Genomic DNA, 17,768 nt, shown 5'->3' with positions numbered 1-17,768 from the left:
GTACAAAATCAAGGACGACTACTCGACAATTTCCGGTCGAATTCTCTCTCTCTCTTTCTACACTTTGAAGGAATAAACACGTGAGTGGGACACTCTCACATTTTATTCTTTTACACAGGAATCGTGCCCTATTGCGAGCTATATATTTTTTAAAACACGAACCGTAGTGTTCTTTACACTATCTTCCATGCCTAGCTCGCTTAACGTATGTTTATGAAGTTTTTAAGATATATAAATTCGCAGAGGTGCTGAATTTTCAACTTGAACCAACAAACACTACAAAATAAAACATGGAAAACATAATTTCACTTTTAATATTAGTACACTTTATGGTGATATTGTAAAGTACTAAACATTACTCAACAATGAAGATAGCATAATGCGGCAATTGTATGAAATTTGTCATTCTATTCTAAACAAAAACATCATGAATTTATACAGGTTATTGATTATTAATTAATATCATACAATGGTGTTGGTAGTTGTTGATCAGGATTGTTCTGTTTCGTGTTTATCTGTATATATTTAAGTACGCAGTAGCTTTGCTTGTGATGCAGGATGAGGTGCATACTAAAAATAAATAATAATAAAAAACCCACCTATAGGTTGGTTGACTTGGAAGTTGAAGTTGAATAGTGATCAAACTCTTGTTTTTATTATTGTACTTTTTCTTTAGTCCAAGATGGCTGAAGAAAACTGGGGTGATGATGCTGGAGCAGTACAGGTTGCAGAGGTCGCAGAGATCAAGCTGTTCAACAAGTGGTCCGCTGATGACGTCCAGATCGCTGACATCAGTCTCCAGGTTGGTTGCTGCCTTCTTCTGTGATTGAAGGAAAGGAATATTGCATGGGTGAAATCATGGGACCTCGTAAGTGACTTTTGGCACTTAGTCACTTACGAGGTCGAACGATTTCACCGACGATTTATGTCCTATAGGTTACGTAATATTAATTTGGCCTCTTAGTCTTAAGGACAGGAATTTGTGATTGAAGGCTACACTGAATGACTTTTCAAATCAATCATAGCAGAAGTGGATTAAACTAGAAGCAGGCAACCACCATTACATCCAGTCGATGCGCAATGATACAATCACCCATCGGGATTTCCCCCAAGCCGACGTTACTAGAAATAGAATGAGTAATTCTGGGAAATCGTTTACCAGAGGTACTGGATAATTATACAACCATTTGATAAATTCGATCTTCCATACCATACTTAAACTTTTGGAATTAATTAAAATTAATAGAATACAAGAATTCCAAGTTCATAAAAAAAAAGTTTAACAATTAAAAGATATTCTTGCCAATAGGGGGGGGGAGGGGGGGGGGTAGATTCTACTATACTTTGATTAGCCTAAACAGTATAGGTGGTCGTGCCTCCAAATAAACATACATGTGTCACCAGACAACTTTTTAATTTAAAAACAAAATATGTTGGTATGAGGAGGTACACTACCTCACATTTTACATAATAATAAAAAAACGCTCGCGCTGGACCCGAGTACTCTTCAGACATTCACACACACACACACACACACACACACACTCTCTCTCTCTCTCCCTCACTCCTTCTCTCTCTCCCTCTCTCTCTCTCACACACACTCACACACACACACACACACACACGCACTACCACATCTCCATTCTAAAACACGTCACGTTCCAAATCAAAAGACGACATTCTATTTTCTTACGTCACTATTCTTGGTTTACGGTACCATTCGGCGGCTTTGCTACGAGTATGGCATAGTCTTGGTTTGCCGAGACCTTGCACCGTTCTATCAGACTGCCTGGCTGGCTGTTGCACCGCGAATTCCTCCCACCGCCAAGTCGTTTTTTTGTGGTTTAGGTCCCAGGTAACATTATGAAGTTTTAATACGATCAATCGGACCTATTATCAAGTTAGTAGTAAGTTAGTGTATCAACTTTTGAACGAACTGCGCCCAGTAGTTTCCCAGCAATGAGCTGTTAAGTCGAGACACACACACAGACACACAGACAATTAAAGTCTGCTGGACCCTTGTACTAGCGTACTCGGGGATAAATGGTAATAATAATGCACACTTATTTAGTGCCCCTTCACGTCAGAGCTGACGGCGAAGTGGAACACTATGTGTACATGCTTAGTGACATTGGCAGGCAGCATTATCTCCCCTCCATTTCTTGTACAGGACTACATCTCCGTCAAGGAGAAGTTCGCCAAGTACCTGCCTCACTCTGCGGGTCGGTACCAGGTGAAGCGTTTCCGCAAGGCCCAGTGCCCCATCGTGGAGCGCCTGGCATGCAGTCTCATGATGCACGGCCGCAACAACGGCAAGAAGCTGATGGCGGTCCGCATCGTCAAGCATTCCTTTGAGATCATCCACCTGCTGACCGGGGAGGTGAATTGAACTTTATTTTACAAGTATTCAGATTTAAGGCTATGCCTTTTCTCACAATCTGTCCTTGGGACACACAGACACAAAATGATGAAATCAAAAATTAAAATACGCAACAAGAAGAGGTGAGGAAAAAATGAACATGTGCTGATGATGATGATGATAAGGAGGATTGAGGTGTTTTTGTGGGTGTGGCTGGGATTTATTTTCTTTGGGCAAATTTTTGTGGAAGTTTCCATTAAAAGTTTGTTACCGGGTGAGAACATGGTGATAATATGCATGCTTTGTTGTGAAATGTTGCTCTGCATGCCATTTCACAACAAATTCAAAGCCAGTCCATATGAATTCTCAAGTCTGATATTTTGTCATCAATTGGCAGTGAAACAGCAATTTTAAAATTTACTCTAGGTCATTCATGAGGTCGAATGATTGTGATGGCCTGCACGATTTTGTTCAAAGAATTTTGAGGGGCATTCCTTCAGGCTGCTTTCTTTCACTTTACAATTTTATGATCTCGTGCCTGATTCCGCATATTTTTCAGAACCCTTTCCAAGTTGTTGTAAACGCCATAATCATTCATATGTTGTACAGAAATATCTAACATCAATTGTCTCAATTTCTTTCCTTTCCAGAACCCCCTGCAGGTTGTGGTGAACGCCATCATCAACAGCGGCCCCCGTGAGGACTCCACACGTATCGGTCGTGCGGGTACCGTGCGTCGTCAGGCCGTGGACGTGTCACCGCTGCGTCGCGTCAACCAGGCCATGTGGCTGCTGTGCACTGGCGCCCGTGAGGCGGCTTTCCGCAACATCAAGACCATCGCCGAGTGCCTGGCGGATGAGCTCATCAACGCTGCTAAGGTGAGCAATGGGGTTTGGTAGTGTAGGGAATGGGGGTGTTGCAGTTTTTGTCAGGTGCCTGCAATGACAGGATACTTGTGGGACTGATCAAAATGTTCTCATGTTCATACAGTGAGTCAATAACACTAACAGATGCAATGAATTTGAGTCTTAGGCCCTCTTTAAAGTTTTCATATTTACTGTAGATTAATAATTCCTTCTTTTTTTTCTTTTTAAATGTCTAATTAGAGTTGTCTCCATTTTAAAACCTCCCCCTTGCAAATCCTGACTTTCTGAGACTTTCTGGTGACTACAGGGTAAATTTGAAAGAGAAATTAGGCAGTGGCATCACCCTTTCCCCACAATAACAAGTCGGCAACGTATTTGGCGAGATGCAAGTTTTTGCGTTTTGCCAATGCTAAATCACATCCCTAATACTTTATTGAGACATCACAGTGCGCGAAGAAATTTATATAGCAAATCGAGAAAATGAATTATTGAATGAAGCGCATATCGCTGAGTTTAATCATTATTTTCGAGTTTTCACAGTTTCAGCGCATTGGCATTAGTCAATCAACTGTTTTACATCAGTCATGTAACAACAGTACTCACTGACAATCTTTAATATTTGCAGGGGTCGTCCAACTCCCACGCCATCAAGAAGAAGGATGAACTGGAGCGAGTGGCCAAGTCCAACAGATAGACAGCTCGCTTACTAGCAGTCTTCACACACTGACTCTTGTGTTACAGACATTGACGCACAACAATAAAATTCAGCCTGTGCAATCGTTTGGTTCTCTGTGTGTTTGTGTGTGTGAGTGTGTGTGTCGGAGAGAGTGTCTGTGTCAGAGAGAGTGTATGCGTGTGTGTGTGTGTGTCGGAGAAAGATTGAGAAAGAAGAGTAATTTCAGTGTGGGCAGTCTTTCTGTTCTCTCTTGTTATGCGAGTGTGTGTAGGACTGTTAACAGACACAAAGCTGGCTACTGCTGATGATATGAAGAAGCTTATTTTCCACAGAAGATGCTTTCAATTTACCATGACCTATAGTTAGGTGTGTGTGATAATAGATCATGCTGACCAACATTGTTTATACTATGTAAATGTATTTCCAATCTCCATCAACCCTTGGTACCCTGTGATCAAATAACAATGAAGTCAACCTTTCAAATAGAGGTGACTGTTGTAGGGTTGTGTGTTTAACTTTCTAGAGCGTAAATACATTTTGCTAGCCTGACATACAAAAACAAAAAATGTGTCAAAGGCCTGACCGACCAAGAAAAATCTGCTGACAAATGCTCTCTCTCTCCCTCTCTCTCTCTCTCCGCACACCCAAACACGCACACATACATACGCAAGGTGATTGAGCTATCGAAAATGAGCACAGACAGGATACAATCTCGGCATGAACACCAAAGTTAGAGGATTTTCATGTTCCAGTCTTACTTGACGTGTGCACAGGACAGCAAGTGAAATAAATTCAACATGTACGTATATGATTAAATACATTTTTTTAAATATAACAGAAAGTCCGTGTTCCACTTTGACCAAGGTTGTTAGTAATGGGAGAGGATCACATTTTGTGATATGAAACATTTTTGAATTATGGTTGGGAGTCATTTCCCTTGGTCAAGATTCCTGCTGTTTGCTCAGTTAATCTTTATTATCAGTTTCTTTATTAGTGAAAACGTGTTACAGTTGATTGTTCTTAGTGTTGCCCCACCAAGAACAAAACACAATCATAAATGCTAAAAAGATTCAGCCAAATGAAACACAAATTGTTTTTCATACACACAATATATACCAGCATTATTATTTTCTTCTTTGTTTCGAACATATGCGGACACATTTTTATTTATTTTTTTTTAATTTGCCAAGCACATCATCGTGGGGCTTTTAATCCATAATCAAGCATCCGTCTACCCGCAGTGGGGCACTGCGGTTATGAAATTAAAAGCCCCTCCTGTTTTTGGAACCGCAGGAGCTTTCTAGTTTGCTGTTAGGTAGATTTTTGGTTCCTCTTTCCTGTCATGCTCTCTTTTTCTTCATGAATTCTTTTTTCTGCCTTCTTGCTCATTCACCTGTATTTTTTCCAAAAATCTCTTCTCTTGCCGCTTGTCTCGCGATTCATGTATAGTTTAATCTGTTAGTGTTCTGATGTAAGTCCAGCAGTAGATAGGTTAAGCCTATTTTAACATACTGGAAACTGGTAATCTTCCAGTAGGTATTAATTTAGTTTTACTAAAGCCTGCTGGGACACAAGTAATGGGTTAGTGCATTTGTAAACAGGAATCGCTTGACAAGTGGCCCCCTTCATCCCCCCCTTCCTCGTCCTGATATGGCTCTGCGTAGTCGGCTGGACGTTAAGCAACAAATAAACAAACAAACAAACAAACAAGCATCCGTCTATAACGTATCATCATTCATCCTTCAACATTTACACAATACTGAAATATCTCAACGCTAATTCATATCCTAACGGCAACGACAGCCTAACGGACAAATATTAAACCAAATGAAATATGAACACTTTTTTTATATACACACTTCATATTTGTTTCATATTTTATACATTCGCGCTAAACACTTAAGAGAGTAATATTGAGCCGGGGACATATCAAATATGAGAAGGATTAACACACTCCTTAATTAATATATTTCCCCTTTGAGACTGCATCGAAATGCAAAGAAATAGATAAAGCAATCTAGTCAAAATTAAGTTATATGAAAATTGCGACAAGGTTTAGCTTCCAAAAGCTTCACTACAGTATTTTCTGTTTTCTCCAATTTACTTTTCCTCTAGAATTGCCTGGCACCCATTCAGTCAGTTTAATCATTAGCGCACACTCTGTTCGTTAGCGCAATTATGTGGTTCTGATGTCACGGTTTGTACATGTGTACATTTGACTGTTTGTATGTGAGGATTTCATGATAAGTGTATGTCTGTGAGTTTTTGAGGTTTAGAGAGGAACGAATAAGCTTTTGAGAGTAAGGGAGGACAGAGAAAATCAGTGAGTATGTACGTGTCTGTCTGTCTGTGTGTCTGTCTGTGTTCTTCACTTCGCAAACTGTACATCGTATCTAGATGTGTGCTTTCTTTTGCACTAATGACAGAATTGTCTTCACTGTTAGTTACTCACTTTTTACTGCTACAGTGGGACCCCCTTTATAACCGTCTTGACCTCCACAAATCTGAGAAAACGAGTCTTAAAAAAGGAGGGAGTCTTAAAATGGGGGCAAATGTACAGATGTTATGAACAGAATATCTGAAAAAATCAAGGTCCTAAAAAGGGAAAAGTTTAAAATATGGGAGTCTTACAAGACTGGTTCAACTCACGGTACTAAGAAACACCCTGGACTCAGACGGAGAGCTCTACGTACACAGTGTACTTCCCTCAGTGTCTGAAATGTCGTATAAGTAACATCATACCCTTTTCACTCCCGCTTTGTTCTCTTTGCTAGTCCAGCCTAACATAACCTTACCCCACCCTGCCCGTTAAAAAACTTGACAAAAGAAACCCATATGCCACGAGCACACACACAACACACGCACGCCGGCAAACACTGACACTGTGACACACATTGACGCATGCACGCACACACACATAGACTACACACACACACACACACTACACGCGCGCGCGCGCACGCACACACACACACACACACACTGACTTTAACGAAGGGATGATTTTACACAAGCATTGAGCGAAAAAGTGAGCAGAAGAAGAAGAGTACCAACACAACAACAACAACATCGACTAAAACAAGCACACAAAGACGAACAGACACACTAAAACAACATAAAGTCTTATCGCTGACATTTTTACACAAAAACTTGACGCGACTTGTCCTGCAGACACTGACCGTTCTCCGTTTGTGACAACGAACTAACGCTTTCCCAGTTGAGGTTTTCACTGAAGCAAACGGGAGTTTCCAATACACAACATAGGTGGAATGTTTCCGGGTTGCTTGTGTCAACTTTCTAGTCAGACAAAACTAAATTGCAACTGGGACACCAACGACAACGAGTTTTGTTCACAAAAAACTGAAATTCCATCGGCAGTGAGATCAATTTTCCAAGATTATCCACAGGAAAAAGGCTTCTTTAAAACTGTGTGTGTGTATTTGTCTACCATTAAGGTCCTTTAACTTCTGACCGTATATTACATCATGTCACAGATCTGTTTAGATCCTGGAAGATACTTCAGGTTTCTTAGATTTTGATTGAGGGAACTAACCCCTCGAACCCACTCAATAAAAAATACCTCGGGCTAGCCCCAGATCACTGTGATTATGGTTGATAAAATTATTGCTTTCCGGAGGAACATGCCCCCAGAACATTCTGCCAAAAGTGTAGGTGGCTGATAATATCTAAACACGCACACCTGGGTAACGCGACTCTTGTTGCTGCTAGCTTTCCACTGGGAGGAAGCGACCCGTATTCCCCAGCATATGGATGAAAGAGTAAATGAAATGAAATGAAAAGAATGAATAGTCAGCCGGTCAGTACTCTTTTTCACAAGCCAAGGCGTTATTTTAACTTGTCTAAGGTTTCAACCGAATTGGGGTACTGGCGTCGACAGTTATTTTGTCTCACGAGTGAACAACAGTAAGCTGTCTCGTACATGTGTCTTTCTGTACGTGTTGCAACAAACAGTTTGAGTTTAGTTTGTCATTCTCTACACCTTTCTTTTGAATAACATCTTCACTTTCTTCCTGTTCTGCTGTTTTCACTATGTTCTGTGCATCTTAATATTCGACAGAGGACATGTTTCTGCTGATAGCTAGCATCATTCGATAATTTCCTTTAACGAGTTGGTTTCACTGCTATCAGGAACGAAGAAGGCGGACGAATCGTTAACAGGTTATATATGGTCGATATCGCATTATTCACAATATATTTCAGTTGATTGTTTTACTTTGTGTAACTCGACGCATACGCGGCAAGTATGAAGGAAACTGCAGAGAACACCACAGGGAAAGAACCATTTGTTTTTCGTGATGAAGTTTATTGTGAAAATGGAAACACGGTGAAAACAGCTGTGTCAGATGATGACTGTTGTGGTGATGGGAGCCGCAACTTGTGCGATGCATTCCATGACAGTAGCTGGAGAGATTCGGGGACCGATTGTCTGGATGACAGTGAAACTACCACAGTGAGTACATATAAAGTAGAAGTTAAATACATGTTGTGGAATGTTTTGAAAGCAAACGTGAACACACACACACACACACACACACACACACACACACACACACACACACACACACACACACACACATTCACATTCACGCACAGTCACATACGCTTGCACGCACGCACTTACACGCACACGCACTTACACACACATACACACACACACACACACACACACATACACACACACACCGTGGCACACACACACACACACACACACACACACACACACACACACAGTGACACGGCACACACACACACACACATACACACACACAGAAACACACACACACACCGCTGGCACACACACACACACAGACTGAACTCGGAACCACACACACACACACTCACACACACACACACACACACACACACACACACACACACACACACACACACACACACACACACACAGCGAATTGTGTCATTATTGAGCGTTGACATATTCTCGTGTTACTTCTTTCTCGTCCCGTTACGTTTGCATTAGACAAAATTATGTTTGAAAGACGTGTCACCACAGTCCCTTAAAGTTAGGGTACCCAACACCCTAGAACGGTTTCTCGTGAATTCTCGTTCCGTGTTGAGTGCAAAGGTTGAGGTCAATAAAATGTGAAACAGTTCACGAGTACCCCTGCTGAACTTACGTACAAAACTTCGTACTTTTGGTGATTCCGTGACCTTGAATCTTCCTTGTAACTTTCCGTGTAACGTCCATCATCATCATTTTGATAAATCTGATGTCTTTTGTTTTAGAAAGTGACAGCTCCCAAGATGATCTGCTTTAATAGTAAGGGGCTAGGGTAGACTAAGAAAGGGGTGGGGTGTGTGTGTGTGTGTGGGGGGGGGGGGGGGTTCTAGATTGCGAGTTTGGGGGGGGGGGGGTGATATGTATCAGTTATGAATTATTATGTCGATTGCTTTTTCTCAGCTCCAACTGATGGATTCTAAGGGAGAGGACAGCTTTGACGAGCTGGACGATGATGGCGATAATGATGGTGATGATGATGGTGACGATGTAAACAACACGGATGACTTGCTGCAAGATCGTGGGTGGGCGTGGTTCGTCATGCTTGGCTGCTTTCTCTCTCACCTAATTACAGGTATATGTAGGCCTGATGCAATTTTGATTATTGTTACGATGTGTTTCCAGAACAGTGTATATGACGTAGCTGAAGATTGATCGGGGATGGCAAAGCGTCTCCTTTTTCTCCAAAAGTCAATTAGTTAGTTGTAAAAATACTCATCAGCTTTCGTTCATCTCATAACTATAGTGTTTGTCTGACTGTACAATACAAAGACCACTGGGTCGACGTACTTGTGAATGTTTTGTTTAGTCAATGATTACATTTTGTATTAACTAACCGTTCTTGATTGTTGATACCCAAAAGGGGAGACGAAATCCCAAAACATTATCAGATAAGTTTTGTTCATCTCTTAGTAATTGTGTGTCTGTCTAGACATGATTATAAAGACCACTGGATCGACGTACTTGTCAATCTTTTCTTTCGTCAACAATCAAACTTGTCATTAACTAACGATTCTTCTGACATTGTGATTAATTAACATTAACATTGGGATTTGTATTGTCTTTGTTAACACGTGAGTGCGGTATTTTTTGTCTTTTTATTACTCGCTCTCACTCGCGCAGCCACCATTGCTCTGCTAACGATTCTTGCTTTGTTGATGACGTACAGGTGGCCTGGAGCGGTCAGACGGCGTGTTTTTCCTCAAGCTGACCGCACGGTACGGGGGGAGCGCGCAGGTGACGGCGTGGGCTGGGGCTCTGTCCGCCACTCTCATGCAATCCATGGGTAGGTGCTCTCTTCTTTACATGCAACTGGCCCATGAAACACAAACGCAGACACAGGCACATGAACGTTCGCATGCACACACACACACACTCACACACACACACACACACACACACACACACACACACACGTACGCACAGCCACACACACACACACCGGCACACACACACACACACACACACTGACACGATGGTGGGAGCTTTGTTCTACTGACAGTGTAGGTTCGATCTGCATGCATGCCTGTTTGTCTGTCTGTCTTTCTGTCTGACAGTCTACTCTCTATTCTTCTTCTTTCTTTCGCGGGTGGGACCTGTAGCTAGCGCACTTGCCAACCGGAATAGCGCGAGAGCGTTAGTGATGCTCGGAGCTTTTTTCCTACTCTCTCTTTCTCTCTTTCTCTGCCTGCATGCCTGTCTGACTGTCTGTCTGTCTGTCTGTCTGTCTGTCCGTCCGTCTCTCTGCGTGTCTATTCTTTTGCTTCTTCTGTCTTTCGACAGGCCCGGTGGCTAGCGCTCTGTCCAACCGGTACAGCGCGAGAACGTCGGTGATGGTGGGAGCTTTGTTTTACAGCATGGGTTTGATCTGCAGCGGTCTGGCTCCGGACATGCCTTCCCTGCTCGTCTGCTTTGGTCTCGTGCAAGGTGAGTTAAAGTCATTCCAGTGTACGCAACGACTTCTTCTTCTTCTTCGGCGTTCCAGGATTTTTGGCCTCAGGTCAGACTTCAAGTTTTGTAGCTTGAATAAAGCTGGTGGTCAGGACCAGGGAGTCTTTGGTGCCCCAGAGTTGCTCCTGCAGTGTGGCACCTTGGGGCCAGTGATCTGTTCTGGCTTCCTGGTGGATCGGGCAGGTCTGCAGGATGTGCTCCGGGGTCTGTGGGCCTGTTTCGCACGGGCAGTTCGGTGTGTGCGACAGACCAAGGCGGTGCATGTGGGCACGCAGTCGACAGTGTCCAGTCCGTAGGCGGAAGAGGATGGTCTGCTGATGGCGCTGTAGGTTGGGCATCTGATCATCAGATGGCAGGCTGTGTTGGGCATTCCAGGTGGTTTGGTAGTGTCTTTTCAAGGAACGTTTAATTGTGACAAAACAAAACATTACGGTCACTGATCTTCGACCCAGCAGTCTTTTAAGTGGACATACCGACGAACACTTATCTTCTTCTTCTTCTTCTTCTTCTTCTTCTTCTTCTTCTTCGTTCATGGGCTGAAACTCCCACGTTTACTCATGTTTTTGCACGAGAGGGTTTTTACGTGTATGACCGTTTTTACCCCACCATTCAGGCAGCCATACGCCGCTAACCCTAACCCTAACTTATAATAAGTGTAAGCAACATAATTCGCCTTACCATCTTATATCTGGCCAGGCTGTTACATGAGACAAGGCCATCCCTCCACTTGGGCACATACCCAAAATGAACAGCATGGCTGCTCTCCGAGAAGAGTGGGAATTGCTTTTGTAAATTCATTTTGAAAAAAAAACCCACTACAGTGCAGAGTGAGAATGTTCATTATTCATGTTTTAAAACACCGCTAGTGGCTTTTAGGAACTGACGAAGGAGTTCCCACTCTGCCCACGTGGGAGTCAGGATGTTGCTTTTTGGCGTGTGTCGAATTGAAGGGATGACCTTGCTACACGTACAAAACCGGCTGGTCAGATCTGAGATGATGAGCCGAATCGTGTGCACGGGTTTGTTTGTTTGTTTGTTTGTTTAACGCCCAGCCGACCACGAAGGGCCATATCAGGGCGATGCTGCTTTGACATTTAACGTGCGCCACACACAAGACAGAAGTCGCAGCACAGGCTTCATGTCTCATGCACCCAGTCACATTATTCTGACACCGGACCAACCAGTCCTAGCACTAACCACATAATGTCAGACGCCAGGCGGAGCAGCCACTAGATTGCCAATTTTAAAGTCTTAGGTATGACCCGGCCGGGGTTCGAACCCACGACCTCCCGATCACGGGGCGGACGCCTTACCACTAGGCCAACCGTGCCGGTGTGTACACAATATTTTATTCAGATAAGTCATAATACAGTCTTAAATGTAAACCATTGGGACACGAGCCAAATGCTTAAGCTCATACCAAGTGGCCTGAATTAAAACAACATCACACGGATATATATAGGCATTCTGGTGGAAAAACCAGATTTGTTTGTCACAGTTCAACCGGTGCTGGATTTTTTAAACCATAGATGATGAAAGTCTCATTGTTCATTTCAATGCTTGTAAGGCCACACACACAAAAAATCTGTTTACGGTATCCCGACCGACCCTATTTTGTCGCGCGACCCTAGACTTTTTTTGGCATTTGGGGGGGGGGGGGGGGGGGGGGAAGAAAAAAAGTCGTTGTTTTTTGGCAAAATAGCTTAAAAATATGGGTTTTTGGAGAGAAAAAAAAATCCCGACCTACCGACCCTATTTTTGTTGTTGCCTATGTTACCGTAAACAGACTTTTTTTCTGGCCTAATTATCTCAGGTGCCAGGAGACTGGTTCCGAATAACTATGACTTACTCTATTACACCTGTCGATGCATTTAGAGGGCTTACTTCCCTTTGTCTATCAGATCTCATTTTAACCGATTTTTGTTCTTTCTTGAACAAGAACAAAACTTGACTGGTCGTTCTGTTCTGGCAATCAGTCCAAGTAAGTCAACGTATAAAGTTACTAGGTTTAATTCCTTGAAAACAATAAACCGCACCATTGTTTGTCACAGGTTTTGGACGAGGGTTGACCTACGCACCGGGGCTGGTCATCACGGGCATGTACTTCAACCGCCGACGGGGGCTGGGGGTGGGGCTGGCCACAGCGGGGGTGGGGGCCGGCACCTTCATCCTCCCCCCTCTCGTGGAGTTCCTCTTCGAGGAGTTCGGCTTCCAGGGGGCATTCCTCATCCTGGGCGGGATCGCGCTGAACCTCTGCTTCGTCGCCATGTTGTATCGTCCTCTCTTCGTCCACAGACACGTCGTGCTAGGACGTCGACGTCGAGGCGGGAAGACGATGGAGGAGTTGTTAGGACGTGGTGGTGGTAGTGATGATGGTTCGGGCGCTCGGTTTGAAAAGAAGATGCTGAAGAAGAAGAGGTTTAAAGATGGTACTGACAGCATGTTCGTGAACCTGTCCTCAGCAGGGGATTGGAAAGGGTCTGGGTTTACTTCTGATAGCTTGAATGTGGCTGGTCCGGTGAACGGCGAGACAGATAAGGTTACAGTTAAGAACACTGGCCAAGTAGACAGTGAGAATGCGGTAGGTCTAGAGAACAGACAGAAAGAGATTGGTATAGAGAATAGTCAAGGAGAGACTGGTCTAGACAAAAGTCAGAAAGATATTGGTCTGGTGAATAACCAGAAAGAGATTGGTCTGGTGAATAACCAAAATAAGATTGGTTCAATCAACAGCCAGACTAGTCCAGTTTACAGCCAGACTGAGAAAATGGCCAATGGCAGAAGCGACCCTTGCTTACTCGGTGATAAAGAGTCGGGAAGTCCAGCGAAACTGTCTCCCTTCCGCAGTGAGAAATCCCTGGCCACAAATACTCCTACACAGCATTCAGCGCCTCGTACTGCACAAATTAAGAGGCTGCTGGCCGAGGAAAATCCGTCACAGCGTTCTAGGGCTCCAGCCGATGGTCCCAACAAGCTTGTCCTCAGGGACTCACAAAGTTTCCGTACAAAACCCTGGGACAAATCTCAGTCGGTCGAATGCGTGGCAGAGAGATCTTTGCTGAAGACGGACACAGCTCTTGGACAGGCGTGTTCTGTCTTGCTAGGAGAGCAGACGAACTCAGAAGCAGCCTGTCTTCAAGACAACGCTAACGAAGACCCAGACAAGAGCGTGAGACTGTTCAGAGCTCAGCTCACTCATCCCCCCGGAGATGGAGTTGGGACTTCCAATGGTGAAGCGAAGGCTGTAGGCGGACATGAGTCGAACTCTTCTCAAGGACTTGCCCAGCAGATAGAAGACCACTTAGCCAATGGTGACTATTCTCCGCTAGTCACTCAGTCATCAAACACCGCCACCAATCTCAAATCTGTATCTCTCTCCGCGTTATCCGACGACGTGCACATCTTCGCCGAAAACGGAGAATCGACATCATCAACATGGGGGAGAAAGACGATGAAACTCGTTCCAAACTTCGTCACATCCTGTCTGACAACTTGCTTCCCTTCTGAAGGAAAGTCGGCCGAGTCAAACGCGAAGAAGAAAAAATTATTGGACTGGACTTTGCTTCGGGACCCGGCTTTCTTGTTCTACGGCTTCAGTATCTGTCTGTTTACGGTGTCCTTGAAGTCATCGCTGATCTTTCTTCCCCCTCTGGTCAAGTCCAAAGGCGTGTCCGATTTAAACGCTGCGTATCTCTTGTCCATCTCAGGTAAGTGTGCGCAAGCATAAGGAGTGCTGAGCTTCAAATTAATTGGTCGAAATTAAAAAGTTGAGTTCGCGAAGTCTACTTCACGAAGCTGGCTGCACGAAGCTTTGGCACTCAAATTATGTAAAACAAGAAATTCCTCTGATAGGAAAAACACCCCCGTCAAAGGGAAGGGAAATAACCTTCTCAGTTGGTGGCAGTGAGAATGGTTATTTCCCTTTGACCAACGGGGGTGTCCGTCTATAAGTCGTTGTATAATTTTAATCCACCAATAACTCCCAAACCGTGTGTTTGACTGGTCCCATTTTTTGTAAGGACCGTCTCAGGAATGTATAGAACCTGTTCACCGAATTTGGTGACGATCGGTCCGTTCATTCTTGAGATCTACTTGCGAACACAAACACCGCCACAAACACACAAACACATCGAGTGAAACCTATACACACCCCTATACCGGGGGTGTAAAGACTTTGCGAAGTCGACTTCGTGCTCAATTACGGACCGGACAATCTGCAAGCCTGAAATTAAATGGACGAAGTCGACTTCGTGCTCAATTACGGACCGGACAATCTGCAAGCCTGAAATTAAATAGACGAAGTCGACTTCGTGCTCAATTACGGACCGGACAATCTGCAAGCCTGAAATTAAATAGACGAAGTCGACTTCGTGCTCAATTACGGACCGGACAATCTGCAAGCCTGAAATTAAATAGACGAAGTCGACTTCGTGCTCAATTACGGACCGGACAATCTGCAAGCCTGAAATTAAATAGACGAAGTCGACTTCGTGCTCAATTACGGACCGGACAATCTGCAAGCCTGACATTGAATGGACGAAGTCGACTTTGCGATGTCTACTTCATGAAGCTGGCTGCATGAAGCTTTGGCACTGAATTTTTGATAAAAAGACTTTTCAAAGTTGACTTCATGCTCAGATAAGAGGAGCCTTTACTGGTACAGTGATAAACAGTGGGACCAGACCAGGCACCCCTATATTTTGGAAGCACACCAAAACGCAACACCCTGACTGCGTCCTGCGCCTAGTCAGAATGTTTTTTTAATTCAAGATCCAAGACTTCTTAAAATGAAGTTACATTTACAGACTATTAAGATAAAATCTGAAAAAAACCTTTTAAAGGGGGTCTTAAAAAGGGGGTTCAAACGTATTACAAAACCCGTATTGTTGTGATTATTGACCTGTAGGTTTTAGCCAATCATTGTCTTCCTTCCAGGTGTACTGGACACCATCGGGCGAATCACAACAGGCGTCGTTCTTGAGCTGAAACATGTACGTCACTTCCGGCCGATAGTCTTCAATGGGTTCATATTTGCCATCTGTGCTCTTCTGGCAGCTGTGCCATTCTTGTCCACTTTTGTCCAGTTTGGCGTGGCTTTTGCCCTCTTTGGCTTTCTCACTGGTGAGTATGAGATCGGAAACAAATAGACTGCTATTTGTCCAAAATAAAGAAAAAATATACCCCCAAAGGTAAGTTAATCATAGACAAAACGACCCATTCAACAGTATGTCGACCTAATAGTCTTTAAAGTGGACGGACGAGCAATTATAAATTAGACGATAAACAGAAAATGGACTTGGCTCAGTTAGTTGTCGTTGTCGATATCGAGCAGGCGAGATGTTTCGGTCAGTAGGTTTGTTTGTCTCTGATGTTTTCATGGACTCTCACCATCTTGTGGTCAAGGACACGACATTAGCTGAGATAGTTCATTTTCTGTTTATCGTCTTATAAGCTTACTTTTATGTATTTGTCCGTCCACTGCGACAGATGAAAATAACCGTACTGCCATTTAAGATGTTGATGTACACGAAACTAACAAATCTTTGTTTCCAGAAATCGAATCTAACACCAGTGAATGAAACAACAATCGAAGGCTTTGAGAAAACACCATAACGAAGTGAGGTAGCGCTTTAAGATCTAACAAGTCGCGTAAGGCGAAATTACTACATTTAGTCAAGCTGTGGAACTCACAGAATGAAACTGAACGTAGTCCGCCGCTAGTGCAAAAGGCAGTGAAAGTGACGAGCCTGTTTGGCGCGGTAGCGATTGCGCTGTGCTTCATAGCACGCTTTACTGTACCTCTCTTCGTTTTAACTTTCTGAGCGTGTTTTTAATCCAAACATATCATATCTATATGTTTTTGGAATCAGAAACCGACAAGGAATAAGATGAAATAGGTTTTAAAACGATTTCGGAAATTTAATTTTGATCATAATTTTTATATTTTTAATTTTCAGAGCTTGTTTTTAATCCAAATATAACATATGTATATGTTTTTGGAATCAGAAAATGACGAAGAATAAGATGAAATTGTTTTTGGATCGTTTAATAAAAAAATAATTTTAATTACAAGTTTCCGATTTTTAATGACCAAACTCACTCATTCGTTTTTAAGCCACCAAGCTGAAATGCAATACCAAACCCCGGGCTTTGTCGAAGATTGCTTTGCCAAAATTTCAATCAATTTGATTGAAAAATGAGGGTGTGACAGTGCCGCCTCAACTTTTACAAAAAGCCGGATATGACGTCATCAAAGATATTTATCGAAAAAATTAAAACAACGTCCGGGGATATCATACCCAGGAACTCTCATGTCAAATTTCATAAAGATCGGCCCAGTAGTTTAGTCTGAATCGCTCTACACACACACACAGACAGACAGACAGACACACACACACACACACACACACACACATACACCACGACCCTCGTCTCGATTCCCCCCTCTATGTTAAAACATTTAGTCAAAACTTGACTAAATGTAAACAAGTCGCGTAATGCGAAAATACAACATTTAGTCAAGTAGCTGTCGAACTCACAGAATTAAACTGAACGCAATGCCATTTTTCAGCAAGACCGTATACTCGTAGCATCGTCCGTCCACCGCTCATGGCAAAGGCAGTGAAATTGACAAGAAGAGCGGGGTAGTAGTTGCGCTAAGAAGGATAGCACACTTTTCTGTACCTCTCTTTGTTTTAACTTTCTGAGCGTGTTTTTAATCCAAACATATCATATCTATATGTTTTTGGAATCAGGAACCGACAAGGAATGAGATGAAAGTGTTTTTAAATTGATTTCGACAATTTAATTTTGATAATAATTTTTATATATTTAATTTTCAGTGCTTGTTTTTAATCCAAATATAACATATTTATATGT

The 17,768-nt window shown here is 43.1% G+C and overlaps 2 protein-coding genes across 2 annotated transcripts in view; both read left to right on the top strand.

Annotated features, from left to right (window-relative positions):
- Positions 1–16: 16 nt before the first annotated feature.
- LOC138949251 (small ribosomal subunit protein uS7) lies at positions 17–4,002 on the top strand. Its single transcript, XM_070321030.1, has 5 exons — positions 17–80; positions 677–802; positions 2,171–2,380; positions 3,010–3,237; positions 3,851–4,002. The coding sequence occupies exons 2-5, from the start codon at positions 683–685 to the stop codon at positions 3,917–3,919; spliced, it is 627 nt and encodes a 208-aa protein (XP_070177131.1). The 5' UTR covers positions 17–80; positions 677–682; the 3' UTR covers positions 3,920–4,002.
- Positions 4,003–9,347: 5,345 nt separating this feature from the next.
- The window catches only part of LOC138949250 (uncharacterized), a 10,934-nt gene continuing 2,513 nt past the window's right edge, over positions 9,348–17,768 (top strand). The window contains exons 1-5 of the mRNA XM_070321029.1: positions 9,348–9,513; positions 10,108–10,224; positions 10,722–10,865; positions 12,941–14,596; positions 15,825–16,010. Of these exons, the coding sequence (XP_070177130.1) occupies positions 9,351–9,513; positions 10,108–10,224; positions 10,722–10,865; positions 12,941–14,596; positions 15,825–16,010 (2,266 nt within the window). The 5' untranslated portion in view covers positions 9,348–9,350. The remainder of the gene's footprint in view (positions 9,514–10,107; positions 10,225–10,721; positions 10,866–12,940; positions 14,597–15,824; positions 16,011–17,768) is intronic.

The sequence above is a fragment of the Littorina saxatilis genome, linkage group LG15 (assembly GCF_037325665.1).
Source record: "Littorina saxatilis isolate snail1 linkage group LG15, US_GU_Lsax_2.0, whole genome shotgun sequence".
Taxonomy (NCBI): domain Eukaryota; kingdom Metazoa; phylum Mollusca; class Gastropoda; order Littorinimorpha; family Littorinidae; genus Littorina; species Littorina saxatilis.
Note: the sequence above shows the minus strand (reverse complement) of the source record. Positions and strands in the feature narration are given on the sequence as shown.